Raw genomic sequence first — 15,902 nt, 5'->3', positions numbered from 1 at the left:
GTTAGAGCCTCTCTCTCCAAAAGATCTTCTGCAACCGTCGAAGTTTTCATCTCAAACAGTCCCTTTTACTTTGCCGGAGTCTCCATCTCAAACAGACCGTTCACCTCTGAAGAAGTTTCCATCGTCTCCTTTCATCTCCCCGCTCTGGCCCCTTCAACAGAATCGTTTTTGAATCTAGATCTAGATCTGGATTTTTTCAAGTTCCAGTATACTTTGATTCAAGGATTCTTAGGCCTTCCATCTCTTCTATGACCTCGACCTCATGGATTCTGGAGCTGGGCTCCTCTCATTCAATCTCGGAGGCTGGTTTGTTGGTGTTTGTTATTGGGTCCTTCAGTGACTTTTTTACTGCAGCATGCAGTCTCATTACCGGGTTTTCTCCGGTTCGTTATACCGACGTCATGTCGTCTCCATGTCAGCGCGTGGACTGGGCTTCCAGCAGGTCCTATTCCGTCCTAGCTCTCCCCTCTCCTTTTATTGTGTTCCAGGTTCACCTTAGCTCATTATTTTATGCTTATTCCTCTTCTGATGAATGGGATAGAAAGCTATTTTTATGGGTGACATTGGAATTGAGGAACATGGGTTTATTTGGTGATGTACTAATGGACATAGCTTATGTTGTTTCCACCTTTGGTGGTCCTTGTGTCGTTTCGGTGCGATTTATTACTGTTGTGTGCAGTTATCTTACTGTTGTATGCAGTCTTACTGTTGTATGCAGTCATGTTATTGTCTTCATTCGAGTTCTTGGTGCAGTGTATTTGTTCTCTTTTTGGTGGCAGTTGAAAGAGAAGTTCATTGGTATACTTAGCCGATTTTCAGTCCGTGGAATATGGATGTGGCGGGTTATGGTTTCCCGCTTGTTCCTCAGTTGAATCAGTCTTCTTTCCTAATATTTCCTCCTATATGGAGTGAATTGGATGAACATGTTTCGTTGGTATTGCAAGGATCTTCCTCCCAGCGAATGCTCTCTGCGTATGGTGCAGTATGTGTGGTCTTATGGGTTACACTAGATGCGATCTTTCAGAATGTCTATATAACTGTTGTGATGCAATTTCGTATGGCTTCTTTTTGTGATTTGTATCGCCATTCTATCTTTTACTTTACCAGTGTCTGGTTTGTTTGGCTCAGTGCAGTCTTGTTGTATTCTCCTTTAATGGAGTTTAAACTCTTCTAAATTAAATGCAAGTATGGTTTGATAAAAAAAAACACATTTATATACAGTTACTTATATTTACTTGTAAAATATAGTTATATACAATATTTTCTTATCTGATATATATATATATATATATATAATTAATTAAGTTAGTTCTATACAAAAAAAATCAGATGAACCTTAGATCTATACTATTATTTATGAAGTGATTTTGCTGATTTGTCATGTTCACCATAGTTTTAGGTTATTATGCTTATTTGTCATGTTTTCTATAATTTAAGTAATTTTGGTTATTTATCATATGCTTAATAATTATAGTTAATAGTTTTACTTAATAAATAGTTGTATAATGTTGCTAGATTATAATATATACATATTTAACCAATTGTTATTTTAACCATTCTTCTCCATTAACTAGTTAAAATAAAAGGTAGACAAGAGCAAAAAAATAATACATTATTACTGTTTTATCAAATTTTGTGGTTAAAGAAAATCAACGAATTAAACAATACTTACGTTTCTTACAATTGTGCAGTCACAAATCTTGTGGCAATGCAAGATTCAGATGATGAGATTGAGGATAGTGTAGGAGAGACGAAGAGAAGACAAGACAAAGATAAAACGTTTGCGTTTCTTTTTCTTTTGGAGAAACTATTAACAAACTACGGCTATTAACTATCAATCAAGGATTAGTTTATAAGAAAACCCTAATCAAATTTTAAATTGTATCAGAACCGGGTTTTAGTGTTGACCCGGGTCACCGGTTTTTCCGGTTTTGAACCGAGTTTGCCGGTTTTTATCCAATCCGAGTTTTGAACCGAACCGGACTCGGCTTACTTAACGAGTCACGGTCGAACCGGTCCGACCGGCCGGTCCGGTCCGGTTTTCAAAACCTTGGGTTACACTAAATGCGATCTTTCAGAATGTCTATGAAACTGTTGTGATGCAATTTCGTATGGCTTCTTTTTGTGATTTGTATCGTCATTCTATCTTTTACTTTACCAGTGTTTGGTTTGTTTGGCTCAGGGCAGTCTTGTTGTATTCTTCTTTAATGGAGTTTAAACTCTTCTAAATTAAATGCAAGTATGGTTTGATCAAAAAGAAAATATATTTCAAAGCAAACGATACGCAAATTTATCATAATAATTTTGCTTCTTCAAATATTCTTTTACGTGATTCGAAAAATTCAAATTTTGTAGTGTAATAAATTAGTGGTAAAATAAATAAATTTTCACTAGTATTTACTTGTTCTTGTTATGACTGTAATACGATGTGTTTGCTATGAGTAAATTAATTTGAGAAACTACAAAAATGATTTTCGACTTTCTAACAGAATTCTTTTATAATCGATTATCTATAAAATATTCGATTACAAAAGCCAAAAACATCAACGTTGAGGTTTATGGTTTGAACCAGGAAAGCCGAAGCCATGAAAACAGAGAATTTAGTTAAACTTGAAGAACTCAAAGACTTTGTAATCTATTTGCTTCCAAATCCTTTTGGAAGCAAATAGATCACAAAAGCTTCACTTTTCTTTGTCAATGATTTGTACCCAAGATACGAGATATGATAAAATGCATAACTATTTTTGTTCATAGAGGAAACTAATGGTTTCCAAATTGTTTTCAATGTCACATAAGAAAGACAAGAAAATTGGGATAAACATTACTCAGGAATGGTACCAAGCTTAGGACGCCAAGCTCGCTGGAGAAGCCGCTTGCTGATTCCCAACCAAACCGGTTGTGAACTAGCAGCTGCGTTTAACTTAGTTGCATTGGCTGCAAGAACTTCTTCTTTTGTTTTCCCCTTCGGACTCTTCTTAACTTCTTCTTCCTCTACAGGAGACGAAGAAACGAATAAGTCTCTCAGTTTGCGTCCAGCTACGTCTTTATCAGCTGCTAATGAACGAGCCTGATGAATCAGCGGCTGCTCTCGACGGCTCGGCGGTATAAAACTCAAAAGCATCTTTAAGGTTGTCTTCTTACGACGAAACTGTACCAAAGGACTTGTCCTAGGGCTTGGGCTTGGACTTCGTGTCGGGCTCTGTGGAACTTCACAATGCGTCGCTAGGAACTTGAATCTCTCCATCGTTGCCATGGAACTAGCAAATTTGAAAAAAACTTGAGTTAATAATAATGTTGCCTCGTTATTATAGCTGTTTCCAAGTGAGAATCAAACCGTCCTTATTATTCCTTTGAAGCAGAGTCTCTCTTCTCAAAAGTGCGTGCATTGAATGGATATTTTGTGGGACCTTAAGGACGTAGTCTCCAATGAAATTTCAAACGTGTCATTATTGATGGTCTTTGCAGAAAATTTGAAAAAGAAAAAGTGTTTTATTTATTCTGTTCTTTTATCTTTCTCATGTTGTTTGCACTTTTACTTTCTTCATGTGCATAGAAGGAATCGTTTGATCTCGTTTTTACCCCTTCTGATAGTAAAAGGAAAAGAAATCATCTGAGAGCTGATGTGAGCCACGTGTTTGTAGTCTTAGATTCATCTTCATAGCTTTTAAAATGCTTGTCTTCGTACTGAGTTTTTAGAGTGTGACGATAGTCCGTGATGGTAACTAGTAGTTAATTCGTGTGCCATTGATTTGTAGAATAGTTCTCCATAAAAATCAAATAACTAACAAACAAACACACTTTAGAGCACTTCCATCCATAGTATTTAAGAGGAGATTTCAAAAAAATTAAAAAAACAAGATTTAAGACTTCTATATTGGGTAGGTAGCTCAAAAGCCTGAGAACCCTATGCAACAGTTTCCAAATAGATTTACTTTGATTGTGTCATATGCTGATTAAGTCTTTGATCGGTGAAGGAGGGTATGTGGTATATATTGTTGGGCTTCTTTAAAAAAATGACTTAAACGGAGAAAATGCAGATAGATAATACCAAACTGGACTCCCAGTTCTACACAATAACTTCTCCCTGCTACATAGTCGTACTGATCTTTCCAATAAACTTTTTATATTTCCTTCACGCAGGCCCATTACTTTGAGCCAGAATCCATGGATAATTTTATTTCTGTTGTACATATTAACCAACATACTAGATTCTGGGTATATTTTCTGTTTTACATTTTTTTTTTAATTTAATTTTTATATTTGTGTGTTTTAGCTATATTTGTGTTTTTCTTTGTATAATATTTTTCTTAAATGATTAATAAAAAATTTTAGTAATTATATTAAAATAGTTGGACCACACCAATATCAATAGATCATGTTCCTGTTTTATTAGAATAGATGTTCATATTTTAATAGAATAGATACATGGTGGTATACGAAACATTTCCACCATAAGTGTCATGTCGCAACTATACGCTTAAGCATACCGTAATTATTTGTTTGTCATGTGTTAAAGTTTGACTTTTAGTTATTTTTTTCTTTTGAGAAAGTGGTTTGACTTTATTAAAGATGTGGAAATGTACAGAGAACGTATGTGTATACATATAAGAATGCCACGAAACTGGGATTAAAAATAAGGTTCAAAGAAGTTTGTACTTTGATCGTAGACCTTATTGTATATGTACAAAGATCGAATAATCTGATAGAAGGTGATAATTATATTTCCATTTTATGTAAAGCTGTCATTTACATGCATTTAGACAATATGGAGATAAAGTGAAGCTTCCTTTCCAATCAGAGGAAACGCAGATCGGATCAAGCGATATGAAACAAACTACATCGTGTCATCAAACCTTTTAATCAATAAACCTTATGTATGGTGTTATAGATCTCACTGGCAGAAAAAAACTGTGGAGATCAGGAGTTCCTAAAACACATAACTATTGTAAACACCAGGCCACCTTATTTCAAGCCAAAACGTTCTCTTGTTTTTTTTTTTATTAAGCTTTATGATTTACTTTCGTCGATCATAGATTACAAATAAACTTTATGTCTTGTGCTTGGCAAACACTGAATACCAAATTTAATACTCTTTTTGTTTCATATATTAAGTGTCACTTTAGATTTGTGCACACAGATTAATAAAATATTTAATTTTGCATATTTTCGATATGAAAATATCATTACACGCACACATAACCATATTTCAATTAATAGAAAAATAAACAGGAAAATAAAGTTAATAAATTATGCATCAAAATGCTAAAATGACACTTATTTTGCAACAAAATTTTTTCTCTACAACGACATTTAATAAGAAAATGAGGAAGTATAAGTAAACTGGTGTGCGTATATAATATAAGCCAGTGGAATTAATATATACAATATATGGGAGTATGGACCATTTACTAAAATTTTAACTAGGGCAATACACAATCTAACAACTAATGTGCATGAGGGGAAGAATATATGAGTTACCTAGGTACATGTGTTAATTTCTTGGATTGGAATGAAATAAATAATTACATGATCTATTATATTCAAACTTCAACTACCATATACATCAGTTTGTGCTTGGCAAACACTGAATGCCAAATTTAGATATAAGCAAAATGGCGTACGTATATCTTGTCAGAGGGTTTAGATTCATGCACGGCAAAGTAGGTGTGGAACATAAAGTCATGTGAGAGATGTATGAGAATCTATCAGCCATTATGTATCTTATGAAGAAGATTTAATTGAAGTTAAAATACTATTATAATAACTATCACCAAAATGGGGTTTAAAATCCAAACAAATCATTACAGAGATCATTGGAAACTGGTCGAATAAGATCTATCTAAGATTGTCTTTTAAGATTTGGAGGATTTCGTTTTGATTAGTATTAGTTGTCATAACTGACTTCAAGTAAGTTGGTGGGCTGTCTGAATCGGATATTTTCTTGCGTCTCAGGTTTGCAATTTTTTTTAAATCTTGGAAGTATTCTAGGCTCACGAGAGGCTCGGACTAATCTCCAAAGGGGTGTTACAGTCCACGGATGGACTCACACTTCGGATATTTAAATTAGGTCTAAAGCATAGACTCATATCCGCGTGGTCACAAAGTGAACTGTAGTGAGTTGCTTTCGAACCCATGTAGCTTAGCTTACCGGAATTCGCCTACCACTAAACCAAAACCAGATTTGTAAAATTTGATTGCAAAAATATATTATTTGCTAAGATTTCATATCGAAAATTTAAAACACTCAATATTAAAGTTTAAAGCATTTTAATCAAATTATTTATAATCAAATGTTTTTGAATTGAAAACCATAATAAATCAAAATTTAATAAGGTAACAAATTCTCATTTTTCGCACCAATAAAATAGTTTAGAAAAGGTAGATCCAATTCAATTTAAACCGATAAAATATCATTTCAAGTGGTGAAATATCATCTTTAGGGGTGTGTTATGGTCCTTCATAAAATTCTGAAAAAGTGTTAATTTGTATTAGATTTGAATCATCAGTCCATTCATTAAAATCTAGTTTTGAATTAAAACTCATAATAAACTAAAATTTAACACTAGTGACTCTGTATTTATTTTAGTATCTTAAATATTAATCCTTATGTTTCATAATATAAGTAGTGTTAACAAATGGACTTTGCATTTATACAATTTGAACCAGAGTAAGGAGTAAAAAGTTGGCTTATAAGCCACTCAAATGAGATGTTTTCCATCCTTGCTAGCAAAATTGTCATGATCTTGCCATCACAAATAATATAACAAAATGAAGTGTAAACATAAAACAAAGAAATATTGAAAACCTCGAAGTTGATACACTAGGACCCAAGAATCATAAACATATATTTTTAAAAAAGTATTAAAGATCCAAATGCATTACATGAACTGCTATTAACAGTGGTCTACACAATCGTAGACCATATAATAGTGTTTAAAAAAATATTAAAAATCTGAATGACAACACGTGGAACAACTGCAATACGGTCCTAATATTAACAAAAACCATATAGATATATATAAATATTTTTGTTGCTGTTAATTGTGGTGCGGTTTGTAAACATCCAGACCCCAAATTTAAGCGGACTGTGATTCAATGCCAATCATCCAAAAGCTTAGACGAATGCTTATATTATTACTTGGGCAGTTTAATGGTTTATAGATTATAACAATATACTAAATATATACCCTATCATGTATTAAATATCATGATCTTTAAATTATAAAATTATTTTATTTTATTTTCATTCTTTTAAAATTTAAAATACTAATTATCATAGTTTAAAATTAATAAAATTTATATCATTTTATAATTATATAACTTTAAATGGTTTATAAAAGTAATTATTACTGTTTAGGATGTCCAATGCATAAATGTCGTCTTTTTTTTTTAATGCATAAATGTCGTATGTCTAAAACTTTTAACACACTGTTATAGACAACGCCTAAATCACTGATAATTTCATGTAACTTCTGTTTTCAATCAATCAATTGTAATCTTTTATCTCTCGTAACTCTGATCGCGAGGTCTATCCTTGTTGGAAGGTAAATTCATAGAGCATTTGCTCATTAAAGGTTGTCAAATCCACTTGCAAGGCCCTGCATGGATACAAGCTGAGGCATAGACCTCGAGATCATCTATAATAGAATAATACATTGAAGAAACATTCACATTTATTTAAAAGTTATTCTGCTATAAAGGAAGGAAATAAAAGTGAGTTATAAATACTTTTAGAAATATGTAGTTTTCGCTTGGCTGTACCCAGCTAATCACTGAATCGAACTCCCTAAACCTGTCATGGCTATCAAGTCCGAAAATTTACATCAAAGAACTTTATGGCATTCTCTAGGACATTTTTTTTATCTTTTCCCTCTCTCTCGTTCCATGTTGTCCCCAGACTTATTTCACTTAACTAAATAAGAAAATCAGATAGCATTTGGGTTCTTCCAATACTATTGAGTATTGTGACTCATCAGCTTAGAGTTTCAAATTTTGTAAGACAGAAATTTCAGTCCTATCTTTCAACATAATATTGTAAATGCTTCAGGATACAGAGGGCCTTTTCGTTTCCTTTGCGATATTACTCGTTGTCAAGAAAAGAAAATAATGACGCATAGAGAGCTTGATACTGAGGTTTGAAAAGGAGAGAAAGATTAAAAAGTACTCTTTCTGTTCTCAAAAATAAAGATTTTTTAAACTTTTATCTTGTTCCACAAAGATAGATTTTTTATATTGTTAAAGTATTTTTTATACTTTTAAGAAACATTAATTGAGAATATTTGAATTGATTAAATTTCATTGGTAGAAATTTATTGGAAAATGTATAATAAAGTAAAAAATAAATTAAATTATAAATATTTATTAAATTCTTGATAAACGTGCATACCTTAGAAAATAACGGAGGAAGTAAGAGTTTTGCAATAAGAAAAAGAAAAAGGAAAACATCAAAAAGGTTAGTTTTGTTCTGATGCTAAATGCAAAGCTTAACATTCAGTTCCTCTGTCCATGCCGTTGCTTCCACATACGACATACACACACACATTTGTGCAGACTAGACAAACAAATTCCTAATTTTCTAAAGATCAAAACCTTTTTCTCTCTTTTTCACATTCCAAAGACCAAATTTTTTTGGAAAATAACACATAGGAAAATGAAAGGATTTTTGTTTATATATTTTTTTGAAACATGGGATTTTTGTACATTAATTTGAAAAATATTAAGAGAATAAATCTCTCATCGAACTCGTAAATGACAAAATTGCTCCTAAAAAATGAGCAGGAAAATAACCTAATCTTCCACCAACAGCCGATTCACAATCTTTACACTTGGCTTCAAAACTTGCTCCTCCCAGATCTCTCTCCACTCTCTTCTTCTACCCATCATAACCGCACTAAACGACGCCGTTGCATCAACCCTCTTAATATCCCAACCTGCATCTCTCAGCTTCTCAATCTTCACTATCTGTCTCTTCGCTAACCTCAACGTGTTCTCTTTGATCTCCTCCACCGCCTTATCGTACGCCGCTCTCCTCCCTGAATCCCACTTTTTCTCCTTCTCCGGTGGGTACATTTTGAAGTAACCGTCAAACTCCGGTACACCAATAGCTTTCCGGATCCCAAACCGGGTCATACTCGCTTTAACCGGGTCGTAAAAGCCGGACAGCTCTTCGAACATACCCGAGCCCATCATCTCGTCGACCCGTTTCAAGAGATACTCGAAGAGCACAGTCTCCGACACATCTACCCAGACGAAACAGCAGTTGTAACGTAACTCCCGACAGATTGATCCTGACCCGAAAGAGTCGATCTTTGGATCGAATCGTTCGGCGAGAAGTGCGTGGACGAATGTGTTAGATCCGCCGGCGATGATGGGGAGCTTTTTACGGGAGGTTATATCGGAAACGGCGTTTGAAGCGGCGATACGGAAACCTCCGGCGGTGAGTTCGCCGTCTTCGGAGCGGAGATAGCCGAGGAGGTGGTGGGGGACGCCGCGACGGTCGGGGATCGTAATCTGATTCGTGGTGATCTCTAGTCCTTTGTAGAGTTGGATTTTGTCGGAGTTTATGATCTCTGAAGGGAGACGAGTGGCGATATCGACGGAGAGGCGTGATTTTCCGGCGCCGGTTGCTCCTAAGATGACGACGATTTTGTCTTTAAGGTTTTGGGGACGTGATTGGTCGTTCATGCGTACGGAGAAGGGGAAATGAGAATGTGAGGAGAAAGACGGTGACGTTGATGTCGTCGTGAAGTGGTCGGAGATTTTTGGGAGGAGGTTGATGAGTTCAGTCATTAAGCACGGAAAGAGACAAAAACAGAAACCTGTGTGTTTTTCTCGTGTACGGGTTTTGTTTCTGCTTTTTTTTTTCTTGCAAACGATGCACCACACTACAACCTCTTTCTCTCTCTCTTTACTTTTCTCGATTTCTCGGAGAGATTCACTTCAATGGAGGTGGTCGAAATCTAATGCGTCACTACTTCTGTTCTTCTTTTCTGCTTTTTGGGTCTGAAGAGGGCTTTCAAATAAATCAACGAAACTCTGTTAGCAAATTTTCTTAAAAAATAAAGACAGTTGCATATGATTATTATATCTTTTAAGTTTTTGTATATAAGTTTGTAATCTGTAGACCAATATGTGAAACAGAAGTATAGAACCTAGAAAAATCAGAAAGGCAAAATTAACTTTCAGGTACCCAGCCTTTTAGTACAAGATTATGTTTTGTACTTTTGTAATAACAAATGTGTTTGAAAGTATTTTTTGTCTTTATTGTTTTGGGCTACTTCAGTGTATTTTCATCATTTGGAATAGACAAGAACAAACTTAACCTATTTTTTTTGGTAAAAAACTAAAAATTGATAGATCATCAAAATAGCAAAAGTTAATAACTTGGGTTTTAGATGCAGATGAATCGTTGTGTCACGTGTCGGCGACTGTGAAATGTAGAGTCTTATTGGTAACTCTAGAGTAAATCAGAATAAAAATTAATGGTGGAAAATAGAGTAAAACTAAAATGGTGGAAACCAATAAAGTAAAAAGAAAAAAGAAAAAACTGTATTACTCTAGCAAAACAGGGAGTAAAGTTGAGTGTGTATTTCTCTTTATTTGAAAAGTTAGTAGAGTAAAAAGGAAATAAATGATTTCTACCTGATTGGTGACTTATTAGTGAAACACAGAGTAAATAACTTTTTGGAGTAAAAATTTGCGATAGAGTGACTATACAATCACAACCGTACAGTGAGAATGGGAAGAAACAATGTTAAGGCCTGTGCAGAAGAGAGACGCGTGTGAGGAATTATTGGGCTATTGCGAGCGTGAACTGCAAACGCTTCTTAACAATCTAAGGCCAATTCTAATAAAATACCGAAACATCAAATTTGATATAATTTCATCTTTAATGGATAATGACACATTTCACTAAATTTGATGCTTTGTAACTAGCGCTACACTATCCATAATAGGAAATCAAATTTGATATTATGGTTTGAGCTACGTTTAACATTTTTTTTGATAAAATTAAAAATTTATTGATCTATCAAAAAGTATTATATACATATCTCAAACTCTAGATTTTAAATATTCTATGCTATGTAAAGGAAGGGAAAAATATATGATTTGTGTCTATGTGGTTAACTCAAACCAACGCTGAAGTAAACCTCCATATTTATGATCATACTTGTACCGCAACGAGACAATCCTGTTTATTACAGCCTTATCAACAATTCTTCTCATTTGATCAGTGGACATCCAAGTTTGGTGATGTCCTCTTGTGTTCTGCTCTCTCCATACATGATAGATAACGCTCTGCAATAACATCTTAGCAAGTATAGTATCCATTCTCTTTTCTCCCAACCTCTGCGTACGATTGATAGTCCATTGCCAATCTGGGTTGATTCCTCTGCCCAGTAAACGACCTGCAAGATTTTCCCAGACTGTGTAGTAAAATAGGCATGTGAAGAAGAGATGGTCTCTTGTCTCATCCCTTTCCCCACAAAGTACACATCCCTGCACCAAACCCCATTGCCTCATTCTATCCCATGTTGACAATCTATTTTTGATGACTAACCAAGTGATAAAAGAGAACCGAGGGACTCCTTGTGGGAACCACACCATTCTACTCCAGGCCACCTTGGGCTTCTTGAAACGCAATTGATCCCATGTTTTGGATGCAGAGAAATACACCTGATAATTATCATCCCCATGCTTCCACATAATTATATCAGTACCACTATCAGGATGAGGAGGGGTAATCACCATGATACTTTGGTGAAGAGCACCAAAATACCTACTCCTTTACCCTTTGATTCTCCAACCCTACAAATTCCCCGCATCACTAACTTTAGCATGTCTCAAAACCCCAAGGTAAGTAGTACATGTAGCTCCAGTTATATCAATCAGACGACCCCTGCCCCGTCCAGTTGTCAAACCAGAAATGACTGCTCTTACCATCTCTTATGTCGACTCTAAGAAACTGATATGCTGCATTCCGAAGCTTGAGTAGCTTTCTCCATATCTAGGATCCCTTTGTGTCATCTGTAACATCCCAAAACGAATTGTACCAGAGTAGATAGTGCTTCACCCAACTAACCCAAAGAGAAGATGATTAAGTAAAGATTCGCCAAATGAGTTTCATGGCAAAAGCCTTAGCAGTATCTCGCAACTTCCTAATCCCAAGTCCTCCCTCCTCCTTAGGTAAACATAGATCGTCCCAACTAACCTTTGCCTTGTGAGTTTGTGTAGGTGACCCATACCAAAGAAAAGCACTACACATACTCTCAATAGTGTCAAGACACTTAGCAGGTAAGATGAACGCATAGCTCCAAATGTTAACTGTACTGGCTATGACAAATTTAATGAGTTGTAACCTCCTTGCAAAGGAGAGATTCTTGTTAGACCAGCGGAGTATTCTCCCTCTTATCTTATCTATTAGCGGCTCATAGTCATGGCTGATAAGGGACTTAGTCGTCAATGGCATGCCCAAGTAACAAATAGCCAAAGTACCCACTCCGATATTCAAAGCCAGAGTTGTACCTAATAGAGGATCCATGTTCTTACCAGAAGCGTAGAGGGAGGACTTGGCAACATTTATTCGAAGCCCCGACATACTTGTGAACCGGTTCATGACCCCAATAACTCCAAGTAGTGATTCTGATGTGCCATTGGTAAAGACCAAGATGTCATCAGCGAAGTTAAGATGAGTGAGTTTTACCCCTTGACACTGAGGATGGTATTCAAAAGCTCCTGCCTCTGCTGCCTCATTCAGGAGTTTCGACAGAACATTACTAAGTATGACATATAGATAAGGTGATAGAGAGCAGCCCTGTCGAATACCTCTTGCACTCGTGAAGAACTTCTCCAAGCTACCATTGACAGATACTGAGAACCCCTCCAAGCTACTTTTAACATATTATTATCTTCGTTTTTAAATAAGTGTCACTTTTACATTTTTCATATTGAGTAACAAAAAGGAATAAAATGTAATTAAGTTTTTATTAATTACACATGTTTGACCAATAGTATTTGAAGTAAATAAAATTATTTATAAGATCAATGCACTTTAGAATTAATTTAAGCTAAAAGTAAATAAGATTTGCATTAGAATTCTAAAGTGATATTTTTTTGTATAACAAGAAAAAAAATGTTAGAATGACACTTAATATGAAACATATAGTATTTGGTTTTTGGTTTTGAATGATTATATGATGTTTTAGGCTCATATATCTCCACGTATCAAAATCCAAATCATTTTAAATCACTCTCTTTTGGCGATGATACCTTTTCCAACGAAACTTGAATCGGTGATTCCTTACACATCTATTAAGTAACTTTAGAGTTTTAACCACTATATTAACTCTTCGAGTAGTTCTCTCTTTTCTCTAAACCTAAGAGTAGTATTAACTTATAAGCAATGATCCAAATAGTTCTCTCTTTTCTCTAAACCTAAGAATTCTTCATATCTAAAGTTTGTATGTTTCTTCCGAATACCGATCGAAACACATCTTAGGACTCGATGATTGGTGCATATATAGTTCTTTACATATAAATTTAGATACTGCGCGAGACTAAACGAACTCTCTGCCATATATATATATATATATATATATATATATATATCACAAAGGAAAGAACTCTGCGATCTAGCTTTAGACATATGCGTGATTCGAACTTCGTATTACGAGAATCGATAGTTTATATGGACTTTTACACGATACCAAAAAGTCATAGTTACATAATTCACTTCAACTGCATGTTGATTTTTTCTTCGTACGTTTCACACATTTTTTTATAACTACGTACGTACTCTCACTTGAACAAACCTTGTTGATTTGTTATCCTATGCACCGTACAAACACAACGCCTTGGGAATACTATATGCGCTTACGTTGAAGCAAAGATGATTTCTTTTGTTTGGTCAGAGAGGCTAATAATGTCGACGTATGCTATTATCATCTTACTAGATAACTTCTCTTGTGGGTTACATTTTTCTCTAAAATAGAGAAACTATATACCATTCTGCTCTAACATATAGTTCCGAAATATATTTATTTTTATTTTAAAGAAGAAATATAAAGAAATGTTATGTAATTTAACTCTATATTTAAATACAAAATAGTATATATATATATATTAGGATTCTTTAAAAAGTGTAGAAATGGGTAAGAAATAGTTCAAATCTATTAATTATTTTATAAACTGTATGCCAGTGTTTTCCTCAAGTCAATCCAATACGAGAAGTTATATTGCTTATTAACACAAATCAGGGGGTGATTGATTGAGTTTTATCTCCCTACTTTAGCTTTATTTATTTTTAAATCACTAAATTTTACCAATCATGTTGTAGCTTTACTTTTAAAAATTAAAGTCTACATCAAGTTTTTATTTACTTTTACCAATCATGCTTTAGCTTTATTTTTAAAGTTACAACAAAAAAAATAAAGCAAAACTTTTTCTTATGTATTTTAGGCAAAAACCCTACATCTTTTTATAAGCTGTAGAATCTGTAAATGAAAAAAATATCTATAATATCAAATAAATTATATAATCATAATAAAAACTTTTATAAATATTTTAATTTTGAATTTGAGTGCTTTTAAATTATTAAGATATTTAAATAATATAAATATTATGTACATATCACATTTTAAATTATAATAAATTTCGATAATTTATTAAAAAAATATTAATATAAATTATTTTAATTGATATAAAATAATAATTTTATATATACAACATATATTTCATATATTTTATTTTAAAATATCTACAGCCTACAGCTTACAGATACAACAAATTTAACTACAATAAAAGTCTCTGCAGAAAAAATCTACAGTAACAACTTTACAGCTACAACCGATTTATCTACATCTATAGCTAAACATCTACAGCTAAATTTTTAAAGCCACAGTCGAACCAATCATCGTATAAATAACTAAAACATTCCTTTTCATCTACAATCTTACATTATCGCCAACTATTATATGATATTATCAAACCTTAATCCAACTAGGCTAAAATTTTAAATTCATATAGCTTACAAATTATATGAAATAATACCAAACTGGTCTTTTTATGTCAACTGATTCAGATGGATCCGTAATTTACGTATACACAAATGGTTTTTATATAGCATTGAAAACCATAGTTTATATATATATGAAAATACATTCTGAGAAATTTAAATATGAATATGATTAACCAATTGTTGAACTGGCATAAGGTTTAAATTCTCATGCACACATGCATGTCTAAAATCGTACGGTCATATCTTGATGATCTTATATGTGAATTCTTTAAGTTTATAGTGACGACACCCGGCGGATTTGGAAAAAGAAACAACAATGGCAATGGCAATGTCTAGGGTAGGTTTTGCTAGAGCATGATTAATGGAAGGTATTAGAGCGTGATTAATGGGGATTCTTAAGAAAAAAATTTTAACGGGATATAAGAAACCGTCTCTTAATTTTTAACTAAAAAAACTAGAAATCGGTTCTTAAATAAGAGTTTTAAGAATCGATTCTTAGTTTTTTTAGTTAAAAGTTAAGAGACGGTTTTTTATATTCCGTTAAGAACTCCACACTAAAAACTCCTATCAATCATGCTTTTACGATGAGGTTTTTACACTACAAGAAAACGTAGCAGTAACAACGGCGGTTTACGACGAAATTATTTCCTCGTAACTTTACATGGGCTTTACAACGCAATTACGACGAGACATTATTTCGTCGTAAACTCCATGGTAATTTACGACGAAAGGATTTTGTCGTAAAGTCAATGTAAGTTTACGACGAAAGTACGTGGAATGCGAAATAGTTGTAAACGTTACATCGACATTACAACGAATCATGTTACCGTTATATAAAGGTGAAAACGTGTATTCAATGTGCTTTAACTTACCTAAATTCGTTGTA

At 33.7% G+C, this 15,902-nt stretch overlaps 2 protein-coding genes across 2 annotated transcripts; both read right to left on the bottom strand.

Moving 5' to 3' along the window:
* Nucleotides 1–2,817: 2,817 nt before the first annotated feature.
* On the bottom strand, nt 2,818–3,298 carry LOC106299668. The gene has a single exon (XM_013735723.1). The coding sequence runs from the start codon at nt 3,251–3,253 to the stop codon at nt 2,822–2,824; it is 432 nt and encodes a 143-aa protein (XP_013591177.1). The 5' UTR covers nt 3,254–3,298; the 3' UTR covers nt 2,818–2,821.
* Nucleotides 3,299–8,766: 5,468 nt separating this feature from the next.
* Nucleotides 8,767–10,186, bottom strand: LOC106298938 (adenylate isopentenyltransferase 1, chloroplastic-like). Its single transcript, XM_013735066.1, has one exon. It carries the CDS (start codon nt 9,787–9,789, stop codon nt 8,788–8,790), a length of 1,002 nt encoding a protein of 333 aa, XP_013590520.1. The 5' UTR covers nt 9,790–10,186; the 3' UTR covers nt 8,767–8,787.
* Between the last annotated feature and the right edge of the window lie 5,716 nt (nt 10,187–15,902).

This window comes from Brassica oleracea, chromosome C6 (assembly GCF_000695525.1).
Source record: "Brassica oleracea var. oleracea cultivar TO1000 chromosome C6, BOL, whole genome shotgun sequence".
NCBI classification, from domain to species: domain Eukaryota; kingdom Viridiplantae; phylum Streptophyta; class Magnoliopsida; order Brassicales; family Brassicaceae; genus Brassica; species Brassica oleracea.
Note: the sequence above shows the minus strand (reverse complement) of the source record. Positions and strands in the feature narration are given on the sequence as shown.